The sequence below is a fragment of the Lissotriton helveticus genome, chromosome 7 (assembly GCF_964261635.1).
Source record: "Lissotriton helveticus chromosome 7, aLisHel1.1, whole genome shotgun sequence".
NCBI classification, from domain to species: Eukaryota; Metazoa; Chordata; class Amphibia; order Caudata; family Salamandridae; genus Lissotriton; species Lissotriton helveticus.
This window is the reverse complement of record NC_136068.1, coordinates 1,637,666,866-1,637,689,508: the sequence shown is the minus strand read 5'-3', so window position 1 is coordinate 1,637,689,508 and position 22,643 is coordinate 1,637,666,866. Positions and strand designations below refer to the sequence as shown.

The 22,643-nt window shown below is 42.5% G+C and overlaps 1 protein-coding gene across 5 annotated transcripts in view; it reads right to left on the bottom strand.

The window, feature by feature from the left end:
• Positions 1-22,643, bottom strand: part of LOC144770629 (zinc finger protein 197-like) — a 238,258-nt gene that overhangs the window by 129,501 nt on the left and 86,114 nt on the right. For all 5 annotated transcript variants that reach the window (XR_013598960.1, XR_013598962.1, XR_013598961.1 and 2 more), the window contains exon 2: positions 4,816-5,729. Coding sequence is in view for 2 of the 5 variants with exons in the window: in XM_078655317.1 (XP_078511443.1) it covers positions 4,816-5,509 (694 nt within the window). In the remaining 3 variants the exon portion in view is untranslated. The remainder of the gene's footprint in view (positions 1-4,815; positions 5,730-22,643) is intronic.

Below are 22,643 nucleotides of genomic sequence, written 5' to 3'. Positions count from 1 at the left end.
AGCGGCCCTTGGGCAAGGGTCGCTCCCCTTTATGGAGGTCATCAATCTATTTTTAGGCCCATTTGCTGCCAAATGGAGCAGAAGCTATTAGTCACCAGGGATTTCTTTGGCAATGTCGGGAAGCGGCCCCTTGGGCTAATGTTGCTCCCCTTTATTGCGGCATATCTTTTTATCCATTTCTGCCCCCCCTTGGGGGCAGATAGGCCTTCTGTAGTGAGTCCCATCTGCCCTCAAGGAGGGGCAGAAGACTCTGGACAATAGGGATTTATTATTAATCAATTTCGGCGATGCACCGTGCAGCCCTTTGGGCAAGGGTCGCTCCACATTACTGGGGTGATTATTCTGCTATTTCTGGGTAGATCAAGCTTAGGTTTTTAGGCCCATCTGTCCCCAGAGGGAGGCGGGGAGAAGCCACTAACCACCAGGGATTTACTTTTTAGATTAATGTTGGTGATGTCGGGGAGCGGGGCAAGGGTCGCTCCCCATTACTTGGGTGATTATTTTGGCAGAGGTCCATTTTGGGAGTGCATGTTCTGGCTATTTGTAGGCCTATCTGCCCCCCAGCTTGGCTGGTAGATTGTGTGCGGACTGGTGCATTATTTGCATATGTGATTGTAATGTTTTATTTCACCTCTTTTTCTAGTGCAAAGCTTTTTGATTCTGGCGGTTTCCTCAGTAGTTCATCTGCAGTTTGCGTAGTTGCAGGTGTTTGAAAAACATTTTTGTTGTGTTCACTCCAAATTAGCGTTAATGTCATGCTGGAATTAATATTTTGTAATTGGCGTCATAATAGCAGCATATTTAGCTTATGTTTTGAGTGTGAAATTGTTTTTTGGGATTTGTGTACAATGTGTATTGCATTGCCTCATGTGCAATTTTCTTTTTTAATGGGATATTTTTGGTCCTAGCTGCGTCTGTGCAGAGTAGGTGGTGCTGATTCTAGGTGTTTCTGGCAAGTGAGTGGTATAGTTTTGGAAAACATAGGTCTTTGTACTAAAGCCACATTTTGTTTATTACTTATTTTACAGAGAGTTTGTTGTTGTGGACTTGTTTGTCAAGTTACCTTTATTAGTAAGGATTATGGCTAGCCGAATGATTACTGCTCAGCAGGTGGTTGGTATGTTTTTTTAATCTTCCTCTAACCTTGATTATGATACAAACAGTCAATCTGAGGCAGAGGAGGAACTGCAAGATTCTGGCAGTGAAATTTCTGTCCACGAGGAATTATCTGGTGATGAAGCTACTCTCAGAGCGGATGAAGCTACTTTCAATCCTGATTAAGTGCCTGTTTTTAGAGGAGGACACTGATGTGTTGATGGTGCATCAAGAGGCATCTGGATTGCAGCCTGGGGCTGCAAGGCTTTCCAATTGGAAGTGCTGAACTCTGGTATTATTCAAACATGGTGCAGCCGCCTGCCTTTAGTGGGAATGTGGGGTGTAGAGTGAATTGTGATTTTGTTTTTGCCTATACAGTTTCACTTGTTTATGGATGATGTATTTTGGCTGAGATTGTTGAGCAGACTAATTTGTATGCTTTACAGTTTTTGGGGGGCCAACAGTGCCAGACTTAGCTAACGGGTGGACTCCCACAAATTTGGATGAGATAAAGAAGTTTGTGAGTTTCACTTTTTTGATGGGCTTGATAAGGAAGCATCCCAGTCTTCGTATTGGTCAACCAGTTCCTTGATGGCAGCCATATTTCCTACAATTATGAGCTGTGATCAGTATTTACTTTTGCTTCAGATGCTGCATTTTGTTGATCACTAGGTGGATCAATTTCCAGAGATCATTACTTCAGGGAAAGAAATAGCTGTTGATGAATCTTTGGTCTTGTGCAAGGGCTGTTTGTTTTTTATGCAGTACATTCCTAGCAAGAGGGCACGTTATGTTATGGAATTAAGAGGTATATGTTGTCTGAGAGCAGGACAGGACAGGTCTATAATTTCTGGGTACACACTAGTAGGGATTTCACTATTGACACCCTGGGTGTCTGTCCACTTTAGGAGTTTGAGAAAACTGGGTGGTATCTTGGTAGAGGTCTTTTCAACAAAAGCCACTATTTGTACCTAGATAACTTCTACTCTGCTGTGCAATTGTTTAAGAAATTGTTCAAAGTGGACACTCTTGCTTGTGGCACAATCTGATTTAACCGTAAAGGTTACCCAGAAGAGCTTGTTTGCAAAAAGCTTGAGAGGAGACAGTGCAGTGCCTTGCGCAGTGATGAATTTTTGGACAGGAGGGTGTCTACATGCTACCATCCATGATGAAAGTACTATACCTGGGACTGTTTGGGGTCAGGTTGCTGAAGTGCGCAAACATGTGCATTCTAGACTATAATAAACACATGGGTGGTGTAGATAGAGTAGACAGAGGTTGGATCCTTACAATACTGTTCGTAAGGCTCACATTTGTTAAAAGAAGTTGTCTATGCATCTCTTAAACTTAACAATTTGTAATGGTCTTATTGTGTTCAAGGAGTGTTCTTCAGCATCAAGGATGACTTTTGTTCAGTTTCAGGAGTCTGTGATAGGTTGCCTTGTTGTAGTGGAACAGCCAAGTGTTACTAGAGTTGAAGTGGTGGAGCATGTGGCGAGACTGAAAGATCACAAACACAGGGAGATGATGGACAGAGCGCTGAATTTTCAGACAGTATTGGCCGTTTGGGGCTGGACTGTTCCCATGAGGCACAGGGTTAAGACTGATTTGCATATAGCTGTGTCTGAACTGAGGTGGCAAAGTGAGCTAAAGAACGATGATGGTTTTAACCCAGATCTGTGACGGAGGTGAGTGTCTGAAAAGTTTCAGCGCTCCATCCTCTCCTTGTGTTTGCTAGTTTGAAAGATCGCCACATTTCCAATATAATTCCTCCCACGCCACAAAAAAACAATCCCTAGAAGAGATGTAGAGTCTGTTTGTGAAGAGGTATGTGTAAGGAGAGTCGTTTCCACTGTGATGATTCTCCTAATCATGGATCGTGTGTGCCCACATGTTTCAGATTTTATCACACTCAAAATAGTTTTTGGGTGCAACTGTGAATAGTAAACTGCCTAGTCTGTATTGGTTTATATTTGTAGTTCTGTTTCACGGACGGCATTAGAATGATGTATTTAGTTACCACTGTTGTGTCTATAGTTATAGTTTTGTATCTATTTCCAATAGGTTTGTGTTTTCGTTCTTGATAAAAATTCTTGACAGTGTTCATGGACTGGTAGTTGGCTGGCGGTGTGCGGGGACTGAAGCTTGGCTGGCGGTGTGCGTGGACTGGGGCTTGGCTGGCGGTGTGCGTGGACTGGGGCTTGGCTGGCAGTGTGCGAGCAGTATCCTGCTGCTGGTCATTACACACACTGCTAGCCAAGCCACTGCTCACACTACATCAACCGTCAGCCGGTGTGATTGCTGTATCAGTCATGTGGGCATATGAAAGTGATGGGCCATTGAATGGCACGGTCTGTTGATGTGAATGTTGGAAGGAATGTGCCTGGCCCACGGCTAGCGATGTCAATGGTCTTGTGTGTGTCACGCATGAAAGGTGTGTGAATGGCCTGTAAAGAGGTTGGTCCCTTGACGTGGCTTTAGAGCTCAAGAGCTGCGAGTCATTAGTTTAGGTTTTTAACCTTTTAATTATTAACAGTGCATTTACTTTTTGTAAAATCTCTTGGTAATAAAACGTTACGCTCTGAACCTTCACTCACCCTCATGCCAAATCCAATCAGTATGTGTGTGTACTTGAAGAACAGATGGATAGGCATTAATGTTTGTCTTCTCCGTCTTTCTATGCCAAGGTGTAGTTTGTCTCTAGGGAAAATCTACCAACTTTAGATATTTTTGTAAATTAAAAAACATAGGGAGTGCAGGGGAGTGTGCCTCTCGTGATCCCAACAATTTTTTTTTTATTCACAATGCCATATAAACCTCAAAATGGGACTATAGTCACACATTTTCCTGGCATTACAGTATTTTCTTACCCACAATCCTGAATAAACCTGACATCTAGTTGACAAAATCACATTTTCTCACGTTTCTGTGTAGGAAAGTTGTGGGGTCACCAGGCTGACACAACTTTCCTAGCATTCTCCCCGATAAAAATGTTACCTCACTTGTGTGGGTGGGCCAAGTACCCGTGACACGTAATGGCCCAAAGAGTATTGTGGAGGCTTAAAAATCGCCAATCACAAAATTACCTGGTTTTACAAGGGTGGTCACCTGGGTTTTTGGCATCGGGCTCGCCGACCATCTAGGAAAACTTACCAAACCCACACATTTCTGAAAACTAGACACTCGGGGGAGTCCAGGGATGTGTGGCTTGCGTGGATTACCAAAGATGGCGACTCCACGCTGGTGCACAGTGGGGGTCGGCTATCTGATCACATGTCATTCTACAAATCAACTTAAAAGAAAGTTGTAACAGGCCCACCCCTAGATGGTAACAGAGTGCAAAGCAGGTAATCTACAACAAAGCATGTATGTCTATTGGTCCTTTATGTCAGGTTATATTTAGAAATGCCTGTCTATTATTGCTGGTCTTCCTTACGTACATCCAGAGAGTGGTGCCTAAACTCATGATCAGCTCTGTTTGTTTGGTTTCACATTATGTCAGTTCAATGGCAACTGTCCAGGGTACAGCATAGGTCCTTCTTTCTAATGGAAATGCTTTTCGCCAATAAATAACAAACATATCCCAAGGAAAATCGGAAGATTACAAAAGCTAGTAAACTAAATCATTTAAGCGACACAAAATATAAACCCAACACCTTCAATCAGACACATCCCCTCAGAAATAATACGTAGCCGTGCTTCGCATAAACTTCCTCCTACCTGTAGCCAAGAGCTCTTTGCCGCGGGCCGCAGACTGGACAAATGAGTTCGCATTTTTGTAAGCTGGTCCGATATCACCAGTCAGGAAACTCTCAATCAGCTGAACGGCGCTGTCCAGGGACTGCACTTTGTGTTGACTTAGCCATTCCCTTGCACTCTCTGGCAGGATGCGGAGGAACTGTTCCACTAAAATTAGCTCCATCATTTCTGCAGCACTCCGCGTCTCTGGTTTCAGCCACCTTCTGCCCCAGGCTCGCAGTTTCTGCGCCACTGTCTGCAGGTTGGCCCCTGCGGTGAAATCCAAGCTGCGGAACTTTTTCCGGTAACTTTCCTCGCTCACGTTCACATGTGCGAGAATTGCATTTTTTACATCATCATAATTATTAGCATTGTACAATGGCAATGCCTGATAAACCTCCCTGGCATTCCCGGTAAGGAGTGGAGCTAGCTGCTGTGGCCAATCCTCTTTAGGCAACATGGCATCCTCCGCTGCGCACTGAAACATCATCAGGAAGGTCTCTGGGTCATCGTCGCATTCCAGATCGAGAATCTGTATGCGCTGGAGAGGAGACTGGCAGGGTTCATAAAGATGCAATTGAGCCTCTGGCTCACTGGACGGCATCTGTAGACCAACTTGGTCCAAGGGCTGCTCCACAATAACAAATAGTGTTTCTGCGCTTTCTTCTGTTGCCATAATGGCGGCTTTGTAGTCTCTTTTCTTATAAATATTTTAAAAGCTTCCCTCACTTAAGTACAATGAAATAGCTAGAATGCAAACTATTTTCACCCCATCAAATTAATCCAAACCAGTCACAATAGTAATATAAATATTTAATTTCCTCAAATTCTTCGTCGAATTGAATTATATGGTCTTTAGCAAGAACCAATCTTCGATGAATAAAACAAAGCGAAACCTGAGGAAATTGAAAAGAAAACAGATTTATTAAAAATGCATGTTTTAATGCTTTTAAGCACTGTAAGAGAGAAATCATAAAACACTGATTAGCATGAGGAAAAAGTACAACAAAAAGTGCTGTGCACACGCATATGAGTGGATAAACAATACAGTATTCGTTAACAAGGATGAAGACAAAAGTGTTCTTTCTTGGAGTGTTGAATTTTAATGGTCTGCTACTTCGCGAGCCAGCCAACACGTGTTTCGTCAATGGAGTGTGAAACCCTCGACTTCTCCAGGGCTGGAAACAAACATGGAAATCAGCGTGTGTCACAATGTGTCTACAAAAGTGTTACAAGTCAGCGCCTTTAAAGATGGTTCATTAAGCAGTGCGCCGCAAATTAAGACTTCTTGACTTTTTAGAGGGGTATGCACCAGAATGAAAAGATCCGTTTTGATAAAATCCGTCATGAAGCCCATTGTGGTGTAGTCCATGAACAGTTACAACATCGTGTGTGAACCTAAACACTACCTGCCATAGTACGGTGTGGTGTTGGTGCAAAGTGGGGGCGAGTCACTGTTTTAGTACAATGTTTGTTGCCGACTAGGTTTGAAATGTAGGTGCAAGATCTAGAAAGGAGAGAAGGTGAAGTGCGTTTGAAATGAGTGAACATCCATAGTGTGAGTGCAGGATCAGGACCAGATATTAATGGGGAGGGGGTTTAGTTGTGTCAAAATTAAAATCCCAAATGCAAGTGCAGGTGCCCATGATGACCGGAATTGTCTCGAACAACCATGAGAGATAACGAAAAAGCCTACCTGTAACGGAGCGGAATGAATCTTGGACCTAAAACGAGAAGTAGGCACTGAGGTAAAGCAGTGTCTAATGTAAATATGCGCGAAGGACACAATGGGTGTCACAACACAAAAATTGCAAAAGTGCTAATGTAATTGGCTCACCTTACACCTGGTGATAATTCAGACCCAGTGGTTCCTAAAATTTGTCTGCGATGAAGAAATCTCTTCTATCAGATGCTTTGTGTATCTGTGTAATAATATCTTCCATAAGTAAAATAAATTAATAATCTAACAGTTGTTCTAAAATCAGAAATAACAGCCAGTTTCTATTCTAAAATAATTGAGACGGATGGCCAAAATCTCATCTTACCTTATGAGTAAGGTAATGTAATTTAAATCTTGATGGGGAGTCTCTCTTATGGCATTATAAGCCACGTTTCTATCCTTTTGAGTTTCAATACGCTTTGTGAGGGCAAAACCAAGTTAATAAGGCACCATTCGCCATAAAAAGAAGCAAAAATTTAAGCCAGAAACAAGAATATTTGGACCGCATTGCACAACACCCTCGCAAATTCCAAAAGTAACCCAACAGATTCTTTCTAATTCAAGGAAAACTATTCTTTTCTTACCTGCGGTGAGTTTGCCCTGTTTCTCTCCTGAATCCAGGTCTGAATAATGTGGGAGACGCGACCCAGAAGTGAATTTAAAATGCATCCAATGCCAAAAACAACTAGAACGCTGGAGCAGCTATTGGAAAGCTAATGAAGCTGCGTAGAGTCGTGGTGTGGCATGCAGTGTGTGTGCTCATTACGTATCCATTTTAGGTGGAAGGAGTGGCCGATCATTCATAGAGCTGCACAAATTAAATGGTTATTAAATGCCATGATAACACAAAGTGGCATGTTGTATACATTAAAAAGGTAAGTAAGCCAAGTATAAAAGCATTTTTTTACTCACTGAGTTGCACAAAGTTAGTGAAAAATTGGACAAAGAGTGTAAATACAGTGAAAATAAAATGGGATAACGAGGCAATCTCGAAAGTAAATTCTTCAAACATACGAGAATATGGAAGTGGACAAACACATAAATGTTGTGAAAGATATGACAGTGGTGAAACCTACAATGAAGTATTCATGGGACACTTTATAAAATTTAGTAGAGGCAGTGAGATCTAGAACGACAGATGGTTTACAGGTAATTTTTCAAAAGGCAACCAAAATACAATATTAAAGCGTCACATGTTATGGGGCGAAGCATGTTACAGGTAGAATGTTAATCTTACTATTCCTGGACTTGGTGCAGCATGACATAGAGATCGTAAAAGGGACATTAGTTAAAGTATGCATGCAATCACATAGTAGTCTTATCCATAACACATACCGCACAAGAAGGTTCATATTACAGAATGCTCTCAATAGCTAAGGAAATAGTGCATCTCCCGATCACTGTTGAGACCCTGCTCGTAAGATTTCAAAAGCATTATCCAAAAGGCATTGGAGGCCTTTTAAATTCACTTCCGTGTCGCATCTCCCACAGTATCCGGTGACACGCGGTCCAGGATTCAGGAGAGAAACAGGGCATAACTGTTAGATTATTAATTTATTTTACTTATGAAAGTTATTATTACACAGATACACAAAGCATCTGATAGAAGAGATTTCTTCATTGTAGACAAATTTTAGGACCCACTGGGTCGGAATTATCACCAGGTGTAAGGTGAGTCAAGTACATTAGCACTTTTGCAATTTTTGTGTTGTGACACCCATTGTGTCCTTCTCGCATATTTACATTAGGCACTGCTTTACCAGAGTGCCCACTTCTCGTTTTAGGTCCACTATTCATTCCACTCCGTTACAGGTAGGCTTGTCGTTATCTCTCATGGTTGTGTAAGAGACATTTCTGGTCATCATGAGCACCTGCACTTGGGATTTTAATTTTGACAGAACTAACACCCTGCTATTAATGTCTGCTCCTGATTCTGCACTCACACTACGGACGTTCACTCATTTCAAACGCACTTCACCTTCACTCTTTTCTAGATCTTGCATCTACAGTTCAAACCTAGCTGGCAACAGACTGTGTACTAAAACAGTGATTCGCCCCCACTTTGCACCAACACCACACCGTACTATGGCAGATAGTGTTTAAGGTTCACACACAATGTTGTAACCGTGCATGGACTTCACCACAATGGGCTTCATGACAGGTTTTATCAAAATGCATCCTATCATTCTGGTGCTTCCCCCCTTAAAAAGTCAAGAAGTCTTAATTTGCGGCGCACCGCTTAATGAACCATCTTTGAAGGCGCTGACTTGTAACACTTTTGTAAACACATTGTGACACACGCTGTTTTCCATGTTTGTTTCCAGCCCTGAAGAAGTCAGGGGTTTCACAGCCCATTGACGAAACACGTGTTGGCTGGCTCGCGAAGTAACACCAATAGAATTCAACACTCCAAGAAAGAGCACCTTTGTCTTCATCCTTGTTAATGAATACTTATCTGTATTGTTTATCCACTCATATGCGTGTGCACAGGACTTGTTGTTTACAGACGGACCTACGTCCAGAATGGAGGGTTTAGGTGTTTTTCCCTCAACTGTAGCAATGCATTCATTGTCCTCATTTGTTCTAACTCTATGCTACTTGGCAAGCGCCACTCCATATGTGATAAATTAATACCCACTTTTTGTTTCCAGGAAATAGTACAAGATATGCTTTCAACATCCTACAGTAGGTCATCAGAGCCCAGGCATGGTGGACACGAATTCCACAAACAAGGTGATGCACTGGATAATCCGGCATGGATCCAGCCCCAGGCGCTACAGAGGATAAACATGCTGTATGTGCTGCCCCATGCAGCCTCAGACAAGAAAAGCATTAGAATTTAAACTCATCTTTCCAGCGAACAAAAGCCCAAATCTTTTGAAAACTAAAAATGTGTTCCATGAAGTGCTGAAAGTATACCATTATGTCGATTCGATTAGTCTTTATTTCAATTAAAAAATCATGAAAGACATTTACATTTAAAACAATTAACCAATTCATTTCCATAAATGATATAAAATTGTACACATTAGGGCTATGACACCGACAGGTGGTTCCACAGTGATAAAATACAAAGAATATATAATAAATAGATATACTAAAATAAGTAAAAGTTCTAACAATTAGACCCCAAGTATCTATTTGTAATAAGTGCAGCATGTAGGTAAATGAGTAAGTAAAAAGACCAGGTGACTACATTAAAAACAAGTTACCATAATCTCTTATTTTTTGCGCGAAGGGCCCACATCCAATTAAAAAATTTTCAACAGCGATTACAATGGGTTCAGCTGTATCGGTTTTTAAAATCCTAAATGCTTCGTTGCCAGTATTAATGCCCATAGACATACAGATGGGTTTGAGCCACTTATGCCTCTGTATTTTATAGACTGGGCAAATAAATAAAATATGCACTAGGGATTCAGTCTGGGTCGGGCAGAACGGACATTTTGTGCAAATCGTGAAACACCATTTACCAACATATGAATTAATTGGGAGAGAACCCACTCTAAATTGGTGGTAACGTTTCCTATCCTTGAAAACAGTGATAAAATCCCAGTACCTTTCGTACTCATTATCATGTTTGGTCTCTAAAAAGTCCCTTGATAAAGACGGCCTGGATATAGTAGAGAAGCACTTCATTTTAACCATGCTCCAATATGTCCCCTTAAATTCCTTTTTTGAAGGAAAAACATTATCAACAGGATTTTCCCACAATCGGCTCAGCCCCATCTCACTAAAAATAACTTTTGCCTGCCTCAACCAGAGGATTTACCACATACAATCTGCATCCCTTACTTCGAGGAGGGCTTGTGCGCACAGGGAAAGCTCTGGAGTAACTCAGAGCCTTCTCCAATAGGCCACTGGTCTAGATCGGGCTGTATCCTCGATAAAATGACAACCCAAATCTAAATATAGGGGCAACAATGGTGTAGATTGCGGGAGACCAGTTATGCCCCTCAAAAATTTGTTTTGGGAAATCGTCAGGGAGGCTAGATTATCAAATCCCCATAATTCGGCCCCATACAGGACCGAGGCACTAATTTTTGAGTTATAGATTTTTAAAACTGGGGCTACGGGCTTGGTGTGAAAAAAGCACTGTTCCTTTAATAGGGTACCAGACAATTGAGCATGTTTGAGGACCAACTGGTTTATATGAGGTTTCCAATTAAGTTTGCTACCTAGAGTAATACCCAAGTATGTAAAAACTTGGTTCTGCTCTAGTGTAGCTTCATTCATGGCTACTTTGCCTTTTAAAATCTTGTCTTTAAGTAGCACCATGAATTTGGTCTTTCCACGTTGACTAAAAGGCCATGGTCCCAACAAAACTCTTCAAATCTAACAATGGCCGTCTCAAGACCTTTTTAAGTTTTTGAGATTAACAAAGTATCATCTGCAAACATAAGCAGAGGGATCTTCATGCTAGCAAGGGTAGGGGAGTCCGTTGGATGATTCATAAAATACTGAATCACCCTATTAATATACTGGGAAAAGAGAGTTGGTGCCAGAACGCATCCCTGTCGGACCCCCCTAGCAATAGGAAACCTATCAGTAACACTCCCCTGCTGTCCCCAGCGAACCTGTACAAAATTGGAGTTATGAAGTTGAATTAAAAAAGCCAATAATTCCAAAGGCATGCCCAGTTCAGCAAATACTCTCCACAATTTGGCACGTGGGACTAAGTTGAAAGCAGACTTAAGATCTATGGAAGCAGCATAAATTGTACCACCTCTTAAAATCACCACACGCCAATAAATTAAGACAAACCAAAAAACCTGGTCAATGGTGCTGGTGTGTGAGAGGAACCCGGCCTGCAAAGGAGAAAGGATATCAAATTCATCAAACCAATCCTGGATTTGACTCAGCACCAGCCTAGCTGTCACTTTTTGTAAAAAGTCGATGAGGCTTATGGGCCTGTAATTGCCAGGGTTTGAACGATACCCTTTTTTGAAGATTAGAAAGATTTGAGCTCCCAACCATGAGTCTGGTATTGGGGTACCACTGGCAATGGCGTTCGCTAGGGACTGAATATAAATTACCCAGGTCGCTATGTTATGCAAGAACAGATCAGCAGGTACACAGTCCAACCCAGGCGCCCTACCTCTCGGGACGGAGTTTAATGCTAGATCTACCTCTTGCCTGGTAAAGTGCAAGGGAGGATTGGCTAAGGGCATCCAGAATTGTTCTTGATTATGTACTCGGTCATGATCTGATATAGCAAACTGGGCCTTATTATGTGATACCCACTGTTCGGGGGATACGTGATTTAACAGGCGCTTGGCTTGGTTTTCCCTTTCACCAGATGCCAGAACGTAGCCATGTTTCTTCCTTTGCTGGCATTAAATAACTCATTCCAGTATTGATCATCCCAGTCCCTTTTTGCTTTCTGTTGTGCTATCTTGTACCCCGCCCTTGCACCTTTTATATTTTCCCTATTCTTGGATCTGAGAGCCCTGGCTAACGCTATGTAAGCCTCTCTACATGATTTCCCATACCATGATTCCACCTTTGGGCCAGTGTTTTTCATAGATTATTTGATATTAGTTATAAAAAAGCCTTTTAGCTTGTTAAAAAGTTCATTGTGGATAGGAATAACCTTAGTGTCAATATCCTCCTGTGTAACACATCTTAGGAGATCTGCTGTTGCACTATCAACCATCAGCCTCATATGCTCCAGTTGTTACTCGTTATAAATACAATTGGACCATGTAACTCTCCTATTATCATTACTAAGCTGCACTTCTACAAATGTGCTCTCAATTGCCGGTCCCTCAATGACAGAAGGTCCCTTAAGCTGCATTGACAGTTCTAAAGGGTTGTGGTCGCTTTCTAACCGTTCCAGAACAACCATATCTATTAGGGATGGCCATAGTTCCTTATTGAGGAAGATGAAGTCTACAGACTACTTCTCTCCCCATTGCTAAAGGTTGGCGAGCCCTGCCTATCCTAGCCCGCTCTCCCATTAGCAGCCCTAATCCCCCATTCCAGACATAGTACTTTTAACTGCAGCGCAGCTTCAGTCCATTTTTTGATTGGAGGAAGTGTCAGTGGCGGAATATTCCATTGAGCATTCTCCTCTATACTAAAGGTTTATGTCATTGATATCTAAAGGTTTAAAATCACTGGCTATTATTAAATTGCACGCGCCTTTGTGCTGATCGAGGAAGGTATCTAAGAATGCAACGATGCCAGAGGCTTTACCACCAGGCATCCCTCTCGCATAAACATTAATGATTAACAAATCGGGGGCATCAGTCACCTGGAGTTTAATTATTAAAATATCTCTGCTGTCAATATCCAATTCCTGGACCTTCTGCTTATCGGCCTGTCTCACCCAGGTTGTTAAAGCCCCCCATCGGTCTCCCCCTCAGGCCCGCCACAGCAGGTTTTGAAACATTTAAGAAGCTTTGTCGAAATACATGATCCAATGACCAATTTTCCTGGAAGGCCATAATGTCATGGTCTTCAATAAATGATGACCATTCTACCAACGGTATTTTGGACTTCAGCCCTGCAATGTTCCAGGAAACTAGTAAGAAATTGGAGTTTCTATGACTCAAGTTTACACTGGCTTGTAGCAAATTTTTGTTGATTCCTAGACCGAATTCCGTGACACCCTCAGATGGAATAACATTGCTCGGGGCGAACTAACTATCTCTAACAACTCCTACCATATTGTCTTCCCCATTGGTATCTCCCAACTGAACTGTTGGCATTATGAGGGGAGATACCCGAGAGATCTGGGTAACAGATTCAAAATCATCCACGCCAAACTCCCCTAAATCATGCATCTCTAGGCAGGTGGGGCTGGGGTTAAATTTGAGTCAATCAATGTCCTCCATTGATCCAAAGGCTTCAAACCTATAAAAGGTAGGGACCGCATAATTATAGGGGCCTGGGTTGTTAGCAGATACCCTCGATACACCCCCTCTAATTTTTGCACGTTTGATAAAAAAAGTCAATCGGGAGTACATTAATATCATCTTTACATAAACGACCTGACCCTGCCCTATCCAAAATTAGCTGGACCAGACCCGAAGACCTGAAACTTAAAACCACACAGTCACCATCAAAAACCTTATCGGATTGTCCGACCCAGGGAACTCTTCGGACCATCTTAAACTCAAAAAAAAGATGGTTCCCAACTCCAGTCCTGTTACTCAACAGGTGGACGGCCTTGTTCTTAAGAGAGGACCAGTATTCCTGAACCGAAGCTTGAAGGCCTGGAACATTGGCCAGTACTATAGTGTAAAGTGTGGCTTCGGGTGGAAGGTGGAGGGAGACATTGGCAGATTTACCCCCACCCATAGTTTGCATTGTTGACTGCGGGCCATTTGGCCCTACCATAAGAGTCGAAGGACTGCTTTGTGTGGGTTTTAATAAGGAGATGGGTATTGGGAGGGCTGCTTTGGCGATGGGGGGGCAAGCCACTGGGTTTAAGCTTGATCTATGAACTGTTCTATTCTCCTGTCGAACGATAGTAGATTCCTCCTGCCCAATCCCAGAGCTTGCTTGTGGAGCTTTAAGAATATGTTGTTCTATTTTCGCTAGTCTCAGGTCTATTGCTGCCAATTTTGATAGGAGGGGGTCAATTAACGCTAACAATTTGACTTCAACCCGATTGAGAAAATCAGCCTGATCTTGAGGAGTGCAGGGCAGCTGATCCCCTGTAGATGTAGTTTTGGTGTTGCCAACACCAAGGTTTATATTTGGGGGCAAGGGAGCTAGATTGGAACCTCCCCCATTCCCTACAGTAGCAGGCTTGTGTTTCGCCTGTTTGGATACCTGGTAGCTAGATTTAGGTGCGCCGCGAGCTTTCCTCTTTTTTTGCGGTGGTTCGCCACTTAAAGTCAAAGTTGACTTTTGCCGCCTAGTAAGTACATTAGCTGAAGTAGTAGGCGGTGGGGGAGAAAGGCTGTCCAAACTTGGTGCAGTAAAGGCCCTGACTGTGGTCTTAATATAAGTGCTTGGTTAGTTTGAGAGCTGGAGTTAGCCGTTGCGTTAGACTCAGGTGCAGGAGTAGAACCTATTAGGGGGCGTGAAGGATCTACAGAGAGTTCCCACCACTCCCGCCCCCACCCCTTCTTTCCGCTTATTCCTGCTCATTTCCCTACCTTGGTGAGTAATACACCAGAAGCAACTATGAAAGGGAGAAAAATAGCGCTGATACTTTGTTACACAACTATGCCAAATAGTGCAAAAATACACAAATCAAGCAATGTCGGGTGGGTGGCCCAGCCCAGCCTCTACAGGCCCCTGAAAGGGCCCGCCCTTGGTCCAGGCTTCGTCCCGCGCCGCGGGGGGAGAGACAGCGCTTTAAGCGCGATGGACCACGCCTCCCCCTCACTCGGGGCAGCTGGGAATAGCCTGGTGCACCCTGGTGACTGGAGTCTTCACCCGGGTGATGCGCTCAGCCGTGGCGGTAATGCGGAAGAATATCCCGGTAGGTAGGGCAGTGCAGCGTCCTTGGTGAGCCCCCAACATTTGTCTTGAAATACTGGCCACAAGAAAACAGCAAAAGAAATCTACCTTTATGTCAATAATTGAGTAACTGCCAATATTCACTATATCAGAGTGGCTGCAGATTTTTTTCTGCATAACCTTGATTATGGATTGGTGCAGGAATTGTATGATACTGGTACAGGGACTACAGCTAACACTGCCGGAGTAGGCTGGAACCAACAAGCTAGAGAATCTGCAATGCATGGGTTGATAGCCCAATGGTATTCCGACATTTTTGCTTTTTGGAACAACACTTTAGGGCTCCTGCAAGCACCAATAGAGAACACAGATATGTATTTTTGGTTTTGCCAGTATTTTTGTATTTTGAAATTAGATTGGTAAGACTACAAATTGAGGTTACCTACTCCGATTCAAGTTCTGACCTGTATTTTAGACTCTAAAACCCTAATTTACTCGTGTCAACATAAGCTATCTGTCTAGAAATTACATGCTTCACTAATGTAGACCCTGCATGCTTCAAGAGCAAACCGATTCTCATTTTTCCTCGGAGTACTAAAAATGGACAAACATTATGTGGAATACCTTATAGCACCAAATACATCTTTAACTAACTTGGCGGATCTTAGCAGATAAATCATCCTACGGCACTAAACATACATTACAATCTCCACACTCGGTTTCTCTATCTTTGGTTTGTTTCGGTTGCTTGAGGTTTTCACTCTCCTTCCCGCTTTCATCTTCACTTAATTTATTACATCCTCCACACAGGGACTTAAAAGGTTTTATATAATAACTCACTACCCACACCAAAGACAATCTTTGGTAAGGGGTGATTAACAGCTTTAACACTGAGTTTTCGCGAGAACTCCTTATGAAGAGTGGTTGTCATGCCACCTTGCATAGCTCAGTCAGTGACAGAGTCCAGTGAGAAAGTACTAAGCAGTCTCACCCAGTAACTGCTTGCTTTGCAGCCACTTCTAGAAACAAATTCTTGCCTGACAAACACAGAGCAAAAGACTATATTGCCATGTCTCTTCTGAGGAGAGTGGGAAGGAACCTCGATATGCCGAGGAGCCATGACTGCGGAAAGGCAATTCCCATAGAAAAGCCAGCATGGGATGCACAAAAGGTATGTCGGTAAAGTGTTGGACCGCTTTGCAGAGCTCAGAACAAATGTAATAATATGGCTCGATATTTATACTTCTCCCCATAATTTTGTTGCCATGTCCTACAGCTTGTATCACAATCAAGACAATTCTGATACGCATTTTCTACAATGAACTAGGCATAATAGAATCGCTCTACCTGTCCTTTATGTGAACTGATCTGGAGGGGTTCGAATCAGGGCAGGTTTGTTATATTCAATCTGTTACATAATGTAGATACATGTGCTGTTCCTTTATTTTAGTTTACTCTGTATTGTGTTTATTTAAGAGCGTTGGAGAGTTCCACTATTTCTATTGTTATGGAATCCTCTGACCTGAGACAACTAGAAGTCCTGTTGCATCTCGGTCTGGTCAGTACTGTGCTGCCTTATTAAACGTTTTATTAAAAAAATGAAGATTTGTAATAATGGCGACGAGTTGTGGAGGGATACCGGCTACAAGTGATACGCAACCACAGCAGCGGTACTACCTCCATTGAACCAAAGAAACTAGAAGAAAAATGTTACCGTACTAGTGACTCCACCATTTATACCTGTTCCACGGATCTCAACCGCGTTCTCCTGGAATTCCAACAATGTGGTAAAAGGGTTTTATTGATTTTTGTTTATTGTGCCTCGTTTTGAATGCAAAGCTTTCTTAAACACGCTGGAGACATTAGACCTCGCATGCTCACCTACCAGGTGCCTTCTCGGGCTGCCCACGTAGATGCCTGCTCAAAGTCATTTGTCATAAGAAGCTTTTCCGAGTAGGACGTGCCTTCACACATTTCTCTAGGGAGTAAGTTTTCATAACAACAACATTCGATACACGAAGCCGCTTCCTGTTGCGACACGTTTGCTGTATTTTTCTTATGGGATTCTCCTGACAATTATATGGTCCAGTTTTGCAGCAAGGTATTGGTTTCCTCCTTAATATTGACACAAACTTATTTCACACCAGACTAGTATAACTTTATTACTACAATTCATACCTCTCTCTATATATATATATATATTTATTAATATATACTCTTATTTTAGAAATGTCCGGCTATAGGCAGAGAATGCAGTATATGTGGGAGGATAGAGCATTTTGCAGGAGTGTGTAAAGACTTATTTTTAATTGCCAGGTCCTACGGGAAATAAAGGAAAGGTTTTGTGTGTGAGTGAGGAGGGAAGAAATACAGGAGAAGGTGAATGCACTAGTGAATAGTTTTGTCCATCATTAAAGCTGGGGGTGAAAATTTGGAAATAGATGGAGCTGAAGTATAAGAAAATATTTAAAAAATAAATGTTGTCTTCAAGTATTAGGGGTAGATTTGGAATTAATGGCTGATTTAGAGTCACATTGGACTATAATTACTAAACAGTATTGTCTGCAACGTTTAAGAGAGAAGATCTGTTTGGATTCCCTTCAAGATTCTGATATCATTGTAGAAAGTCTTGATGGTTCCTGGATCGACATTATGGGCTATAAAGAAGTTGACGTTCTGTTCAAAGGGAGGATGGCGTGTATCAAATTGTATGTGGCTGTCAAAGGTGTTAATGTTTTAGGGTGGAAAGATCAAGCAAAGTTGGGCATAATACTTAATCTCAGAAGATCCTGTACGCCTTATGTCAGATGGGGAGCAAAATGAAAATATTATTCAAACATTTCCTAAGGTTTTGAGGAAAGACCAGGAAAATTAATGGGGTCCTCATCGCGTTAAAGTAAAAGCTGATGCTGTTCCTGCAAAACAAAAACTCAGTAATTTACCTATTAATGTTAGGGAAGAATTTTAGGAGGTTTTGAACAGTTTAGTCAACTAAGGGATTATTGAAAAAGTGGAATCATCAGCGGGGGTATCTTCAACAGTTTTGGCTCGCAAACCAGGCAAAAGTATTAGATTATGTGTGGACTTGTGAGCCTTTGATGCTAATTTGGTTGTAGACAGTCATCCTTCCAAATATCAATGAGCTTCTGAGTGTACTTGAGGTAGCCAAGGTGTTTTTCACCTTAGATCTTCACTCAGTGTATCATCAAATTGAACTCACAGAAGATTCTAACACCCCAAGGGTCATTTCAGTTTAGAAGAATGTCCTTTGGGCTTGCCTCTGCGGGTTCTGTGTTCCAGAGAGCAATGTTTCATATTTCTAAAGATCTTAAAATGTGTGTGAGATGTTTCTAAGATGACATACTTGTAGTTTCAAAATACAAAATGGAACACAAGGAACTATTGTGCCTGTGTGCTAGTTGTTGGAAAACAATGGTTTAACTTCGAAGGGCGAAAAATTTAAGTTTGTCGGGATTCTGTTGAGTATTTGGGACATACTGTTTCGAGTGAAGGTGCATTACCAAAATAAAATTAGTAGATGCAATTTAAAATGCTCCTGCTCCTGACAACAGAGAGAAATTGTTATCTTTTGCGGGTCTCTGTGAATATTACAGTAAATTTATACAGGGATTTGCAACTAAAATAGAACCCCTCTGAGAACTTACAAGGAGTAAGTGTGAGTTTGTGTGGGCGGACAAACCCATTGCTTTTCAGCAAATTAAGGAAGACATTTCCAATGCTCCCACACTGAAGCAGTTATTTATTAATAAGATGTGTAACCACTGTGGATGCGAGTCTGTATGGTATAGGAGCTGTTGTGGGACAAAAATGTGGTAAAGAAGAATTATGTGACCTATTTGCATCTAGAAGCCTCAGTGAGAAAGAAAGGAGATATGCTGTAATTTAAAAAGAATTAGTGGTTTCTGGGTGGGTGGTTCAACACTACGACAACTATGTGTTAATTCTCAAAACTGATCATAAACCATTGGTGAGCATTTTGTCTCTGGGAGGGGGAGTGGAATGCTACTGCAAAGGTTGCCAGACTTACCTCCAGGTTACAGGACTATAATACCGGCCCATTTTCATTTTCTCTGCCGAGAAATGGCTATATTCATAACAGCAGAAGCTAAGAAGCGCTAACCAGCCACACAATTAACAAGCATTTGCAATGCAATAGGTGTAGCATTAGTGAAAAATTGAGTTATTGTGGTTTCAAATGATTTGAGGTTTTTTTTTTTATTCCTTTTTTATCCCAGCAGTAGCATAAGTAGTAAATGAAAATTCATGCAGAAACTAAAGGGTGCAGTACCACAGGCAGTTACTAGGTGTCCATGTGGAGTTGTGAAGGGAACTCCATTAGCCACAGAAGGCACTACACCCTTAAGGTAATTATAAACAGAAAAAATTCAGCTGAGCATAAGTTTCCATTTCCTGGTTTCTTATTTTAATTTGGGGCAGATGGATGCAGAACCAGTGGAAACGGGAGACACTGCCTTAAGTTTCCCATCAGTTATGTTGGAGTTATGCATGCAGAATGTAAGTGTGATGGTATCCCGCAAAACACCGGAGCCTCGTCTGAGGCCCCCAAAGGTGTAACTAAAAAAGGAGACTGCACAGGGTACTATTTAGCATGTCACTGCATCATCGAAATATGAATAAAATTGTGCTGATGCACCTTAACCAATGGAGCCCCCCTGTGTGGCTTCAAAAGATTACAAAAAACTCCAATTTCTGCATGTAAGAGCCTGTGCACGGTGGACAAGGGAAACCAGTCAAAACAGAATTCTCAGAAGTGTTGGCGGGACAGCTGAAAGTAAATGCAATGGTAACTGCAATTATCAGGGCCCCGTCTGAAGCCCCCAAAAGCGGGACTAGACAAGAAGACTGCACGGGGGACTATATCAAGTGTCAGTGTAACGGCTGAATGTAAATAAAATGGTGCTGATGCACATGGGTGCAATGGAGCCCCGTAGCGAGGTCCCCATAGAATTACAATAAATGGCTGAAAGCACTTCAGCAACAGAAATTGGGTGTGTCGATGAAGAAGAAAGAACAAGCAGTCTTGTGAGGGCGCAGAACCACAGGCTGCCACTATGTCTCCCTTGGGACCCTTTTTGGCCACATATAGGACTGCATCCTGCCACACAGCTAGGCAAAGATTATGGCGCAGCGGGGAGAGCTGCCGACTGGTGCGCTGGGGATCAGTGTTCGAGTCTGGTATGGGCTCAATATCCTGTTATAAGGGGCTGATTGTTTATTTCCCCCCCTCCCCCGAGCCCATGGATAGGTGTGCTACATAAATAAAAGCAACTAATGTAATATGACATAAAAATGTAATGCAGCGATCTTGGGGTGTGTAGTGGGGTGGGGTAACAAAGGGATATTAAAAGGGCACTGCACTGCAAATGCCTAAAGTAACCAAAAAAAAAAAAAAGCAAAACAGCAGTGACCTGTGAGGGGGAGGCGCGGGTAGATTAAGCAGTGTTGTGGGAGATATGAGGGGGAGGCATAAAGGGCGCAAGCAAATGACACAACGGAACAAGTAACAAAAAAAAAAAAAGTTCTCTCAAAGTATAAATAACCTGAACAGTAAGAACACATGTAAGAGGGGTACTCCTCACGGGGGGATACACAATTGTGAAAGAAGTGTATTCACCAATGAAAAGCCAGCATTTCTGAAGGACAGCAAGAGAAACCAATAGAAAAGATGGGCATTTTTTCAAGTCCATATCCTAGATACAGCATGTCTCAAAGAGACCAAATAAATGAGGACAATACAACACTGTGGCAGGAGGGTCTGCCGGCACGATGAAACAAACAAGTTTGAAATAAAAATAACCTTATTTATAAGGAACATTACTGAACCGAAGAAGTGTCAACATTGTATTACTATTAGCCACAGCATCAAATGCCTATTTTCTGAAAGAACCAGAAAACATTTCTAGCTCCAGAAACTCAGTATTCAAGGGATACAATGAATGAAGGGAAGGGTCACTAGTAGATTTGCAATGCTCATGGGAATCGTAGGTGTATTAAGAAAACAATCATCACAAGGAGTATTTGTTCTGAACAGAATCAAAGAGTTCTAAACAAAACCGTCCCTTTCCGGGTCTTCCTTCTGAATAAAGTGAGGATGAGTGTCATAGGAAGAGAGTTGAGGCAAATCCCACATCCAAGGGATGTAGGAATGTTCTGTCTCTGAGGAGGAATGGCATTCAATAGACTCGTTTCAAATATGCTTGATTTCGTTGGGATTTGAGACAATGAAAGATATCACTGTTCTCTTGCTTAGCTTACCTTGGTCCTATACAAGCCAAAGTGATAAGTAGCCTCTCTGCAGTCCATATGCCTTCTCATCGGTGCACCCAATTATGATTTTGGTAATATCAGTACATAAATTCCATACAAGCCATTAAGAAGTTAGCTTTGAGGAATCTGTTTGAAAAAGGACTGAGAAAGAGCCTCTGGAATCACAGTAGCTCATATGACAGCTTGGGACATATAGATAATAATCATAATAATAATCATAATAATAATAATAATAATACAGACACTTATAAAGCGCAACAGCTACCTCAAACAGAAATGTCCCGGCGCTAAGCGAACAGTAGTACAGCGCTGGACAGTTCAGATCAGGCCGTCAAGCCCTCAGTCTGCTCTAAAGAGACAGGTTTTTACCATTTTCCTGAAGAGGGACTGTTTCTATGGTTCTGCAATTACTCGGCAGGGAGTTCCACAGTTTTGCTGCGTCGAGCGTAAAAGATCTGCCCCCCATTCACACCTTTTTGAAACGGGGGATGCACAGTAAATTTTGCGAGTTGGACCTCAAGGGTTTGTACTGTTGATAACCACGTAATCTGTGTTTTAGGTATCTAGGTATCTAGATCCTGTCCAAGTCAGTGCAGCACTTGAGAGGCATCATTAAAAGTACATGGGACTCTCAAGCTGCTCTTTTTTCCAGAGTCTATCTAAGCCCAGTTAAGAATGAAGAGTCCGACTGCGAGAATGCGGTGGGAGACAGTGTCGAAGGCTGCGGAGAGGTCTAGTAGGATGAGTTCCGCGGTGTGGACTTGGTCGGGGAGTGTGCCGAAGTAGTCTATGGCAACGAGGTGGGCGGTCTCGTGCTGTGGTTGCTGCAGAATCTTGATTGGGAAGGGTCGAAAATGGTGTTCTCTTTGATGAAGTTTGTCAACTGTACGTTGACTAACTTCTTGGTGACTTTCGCCACAAACAGAAGAGAGATGGGCCGGTAGTTTTTTTAGTTCCGTCGGGTCTGCGGAGGTTTTCTTGAGGATGGGCTCTACTTCTGCGCATTTCCAGTCAGTCATCGGGGAATGTGCCGGATTGGAAGGTGGAGTTGATGGTACGTCGTAGCTCAGGTACTATGGAAGAGGCAGCTCCGTGGAAGATGTGCGGCGGGCAGGGGTCCGTGGGGGCTCCAGAGTACGTGCTCTTCCTGGTCATGGCGGTATCTTCAGTGGAGACAGTGGTCTAGGCGGTGACGGTAGGCTGGCTGTAGTCGCTGGATCAAGGAGTAGTTTCTGGAGTTTGTTTCCTAAAGTTGTCGTAGAGGGCCTTGATCTGCAGATGGAAGTAGGAGCCTAGTTTGTTGCAGAGGTCTTGGGAGGGTGAGACGTCCGTGGCTTCGCTGGTGGCTTTGGTGAATTGCTGG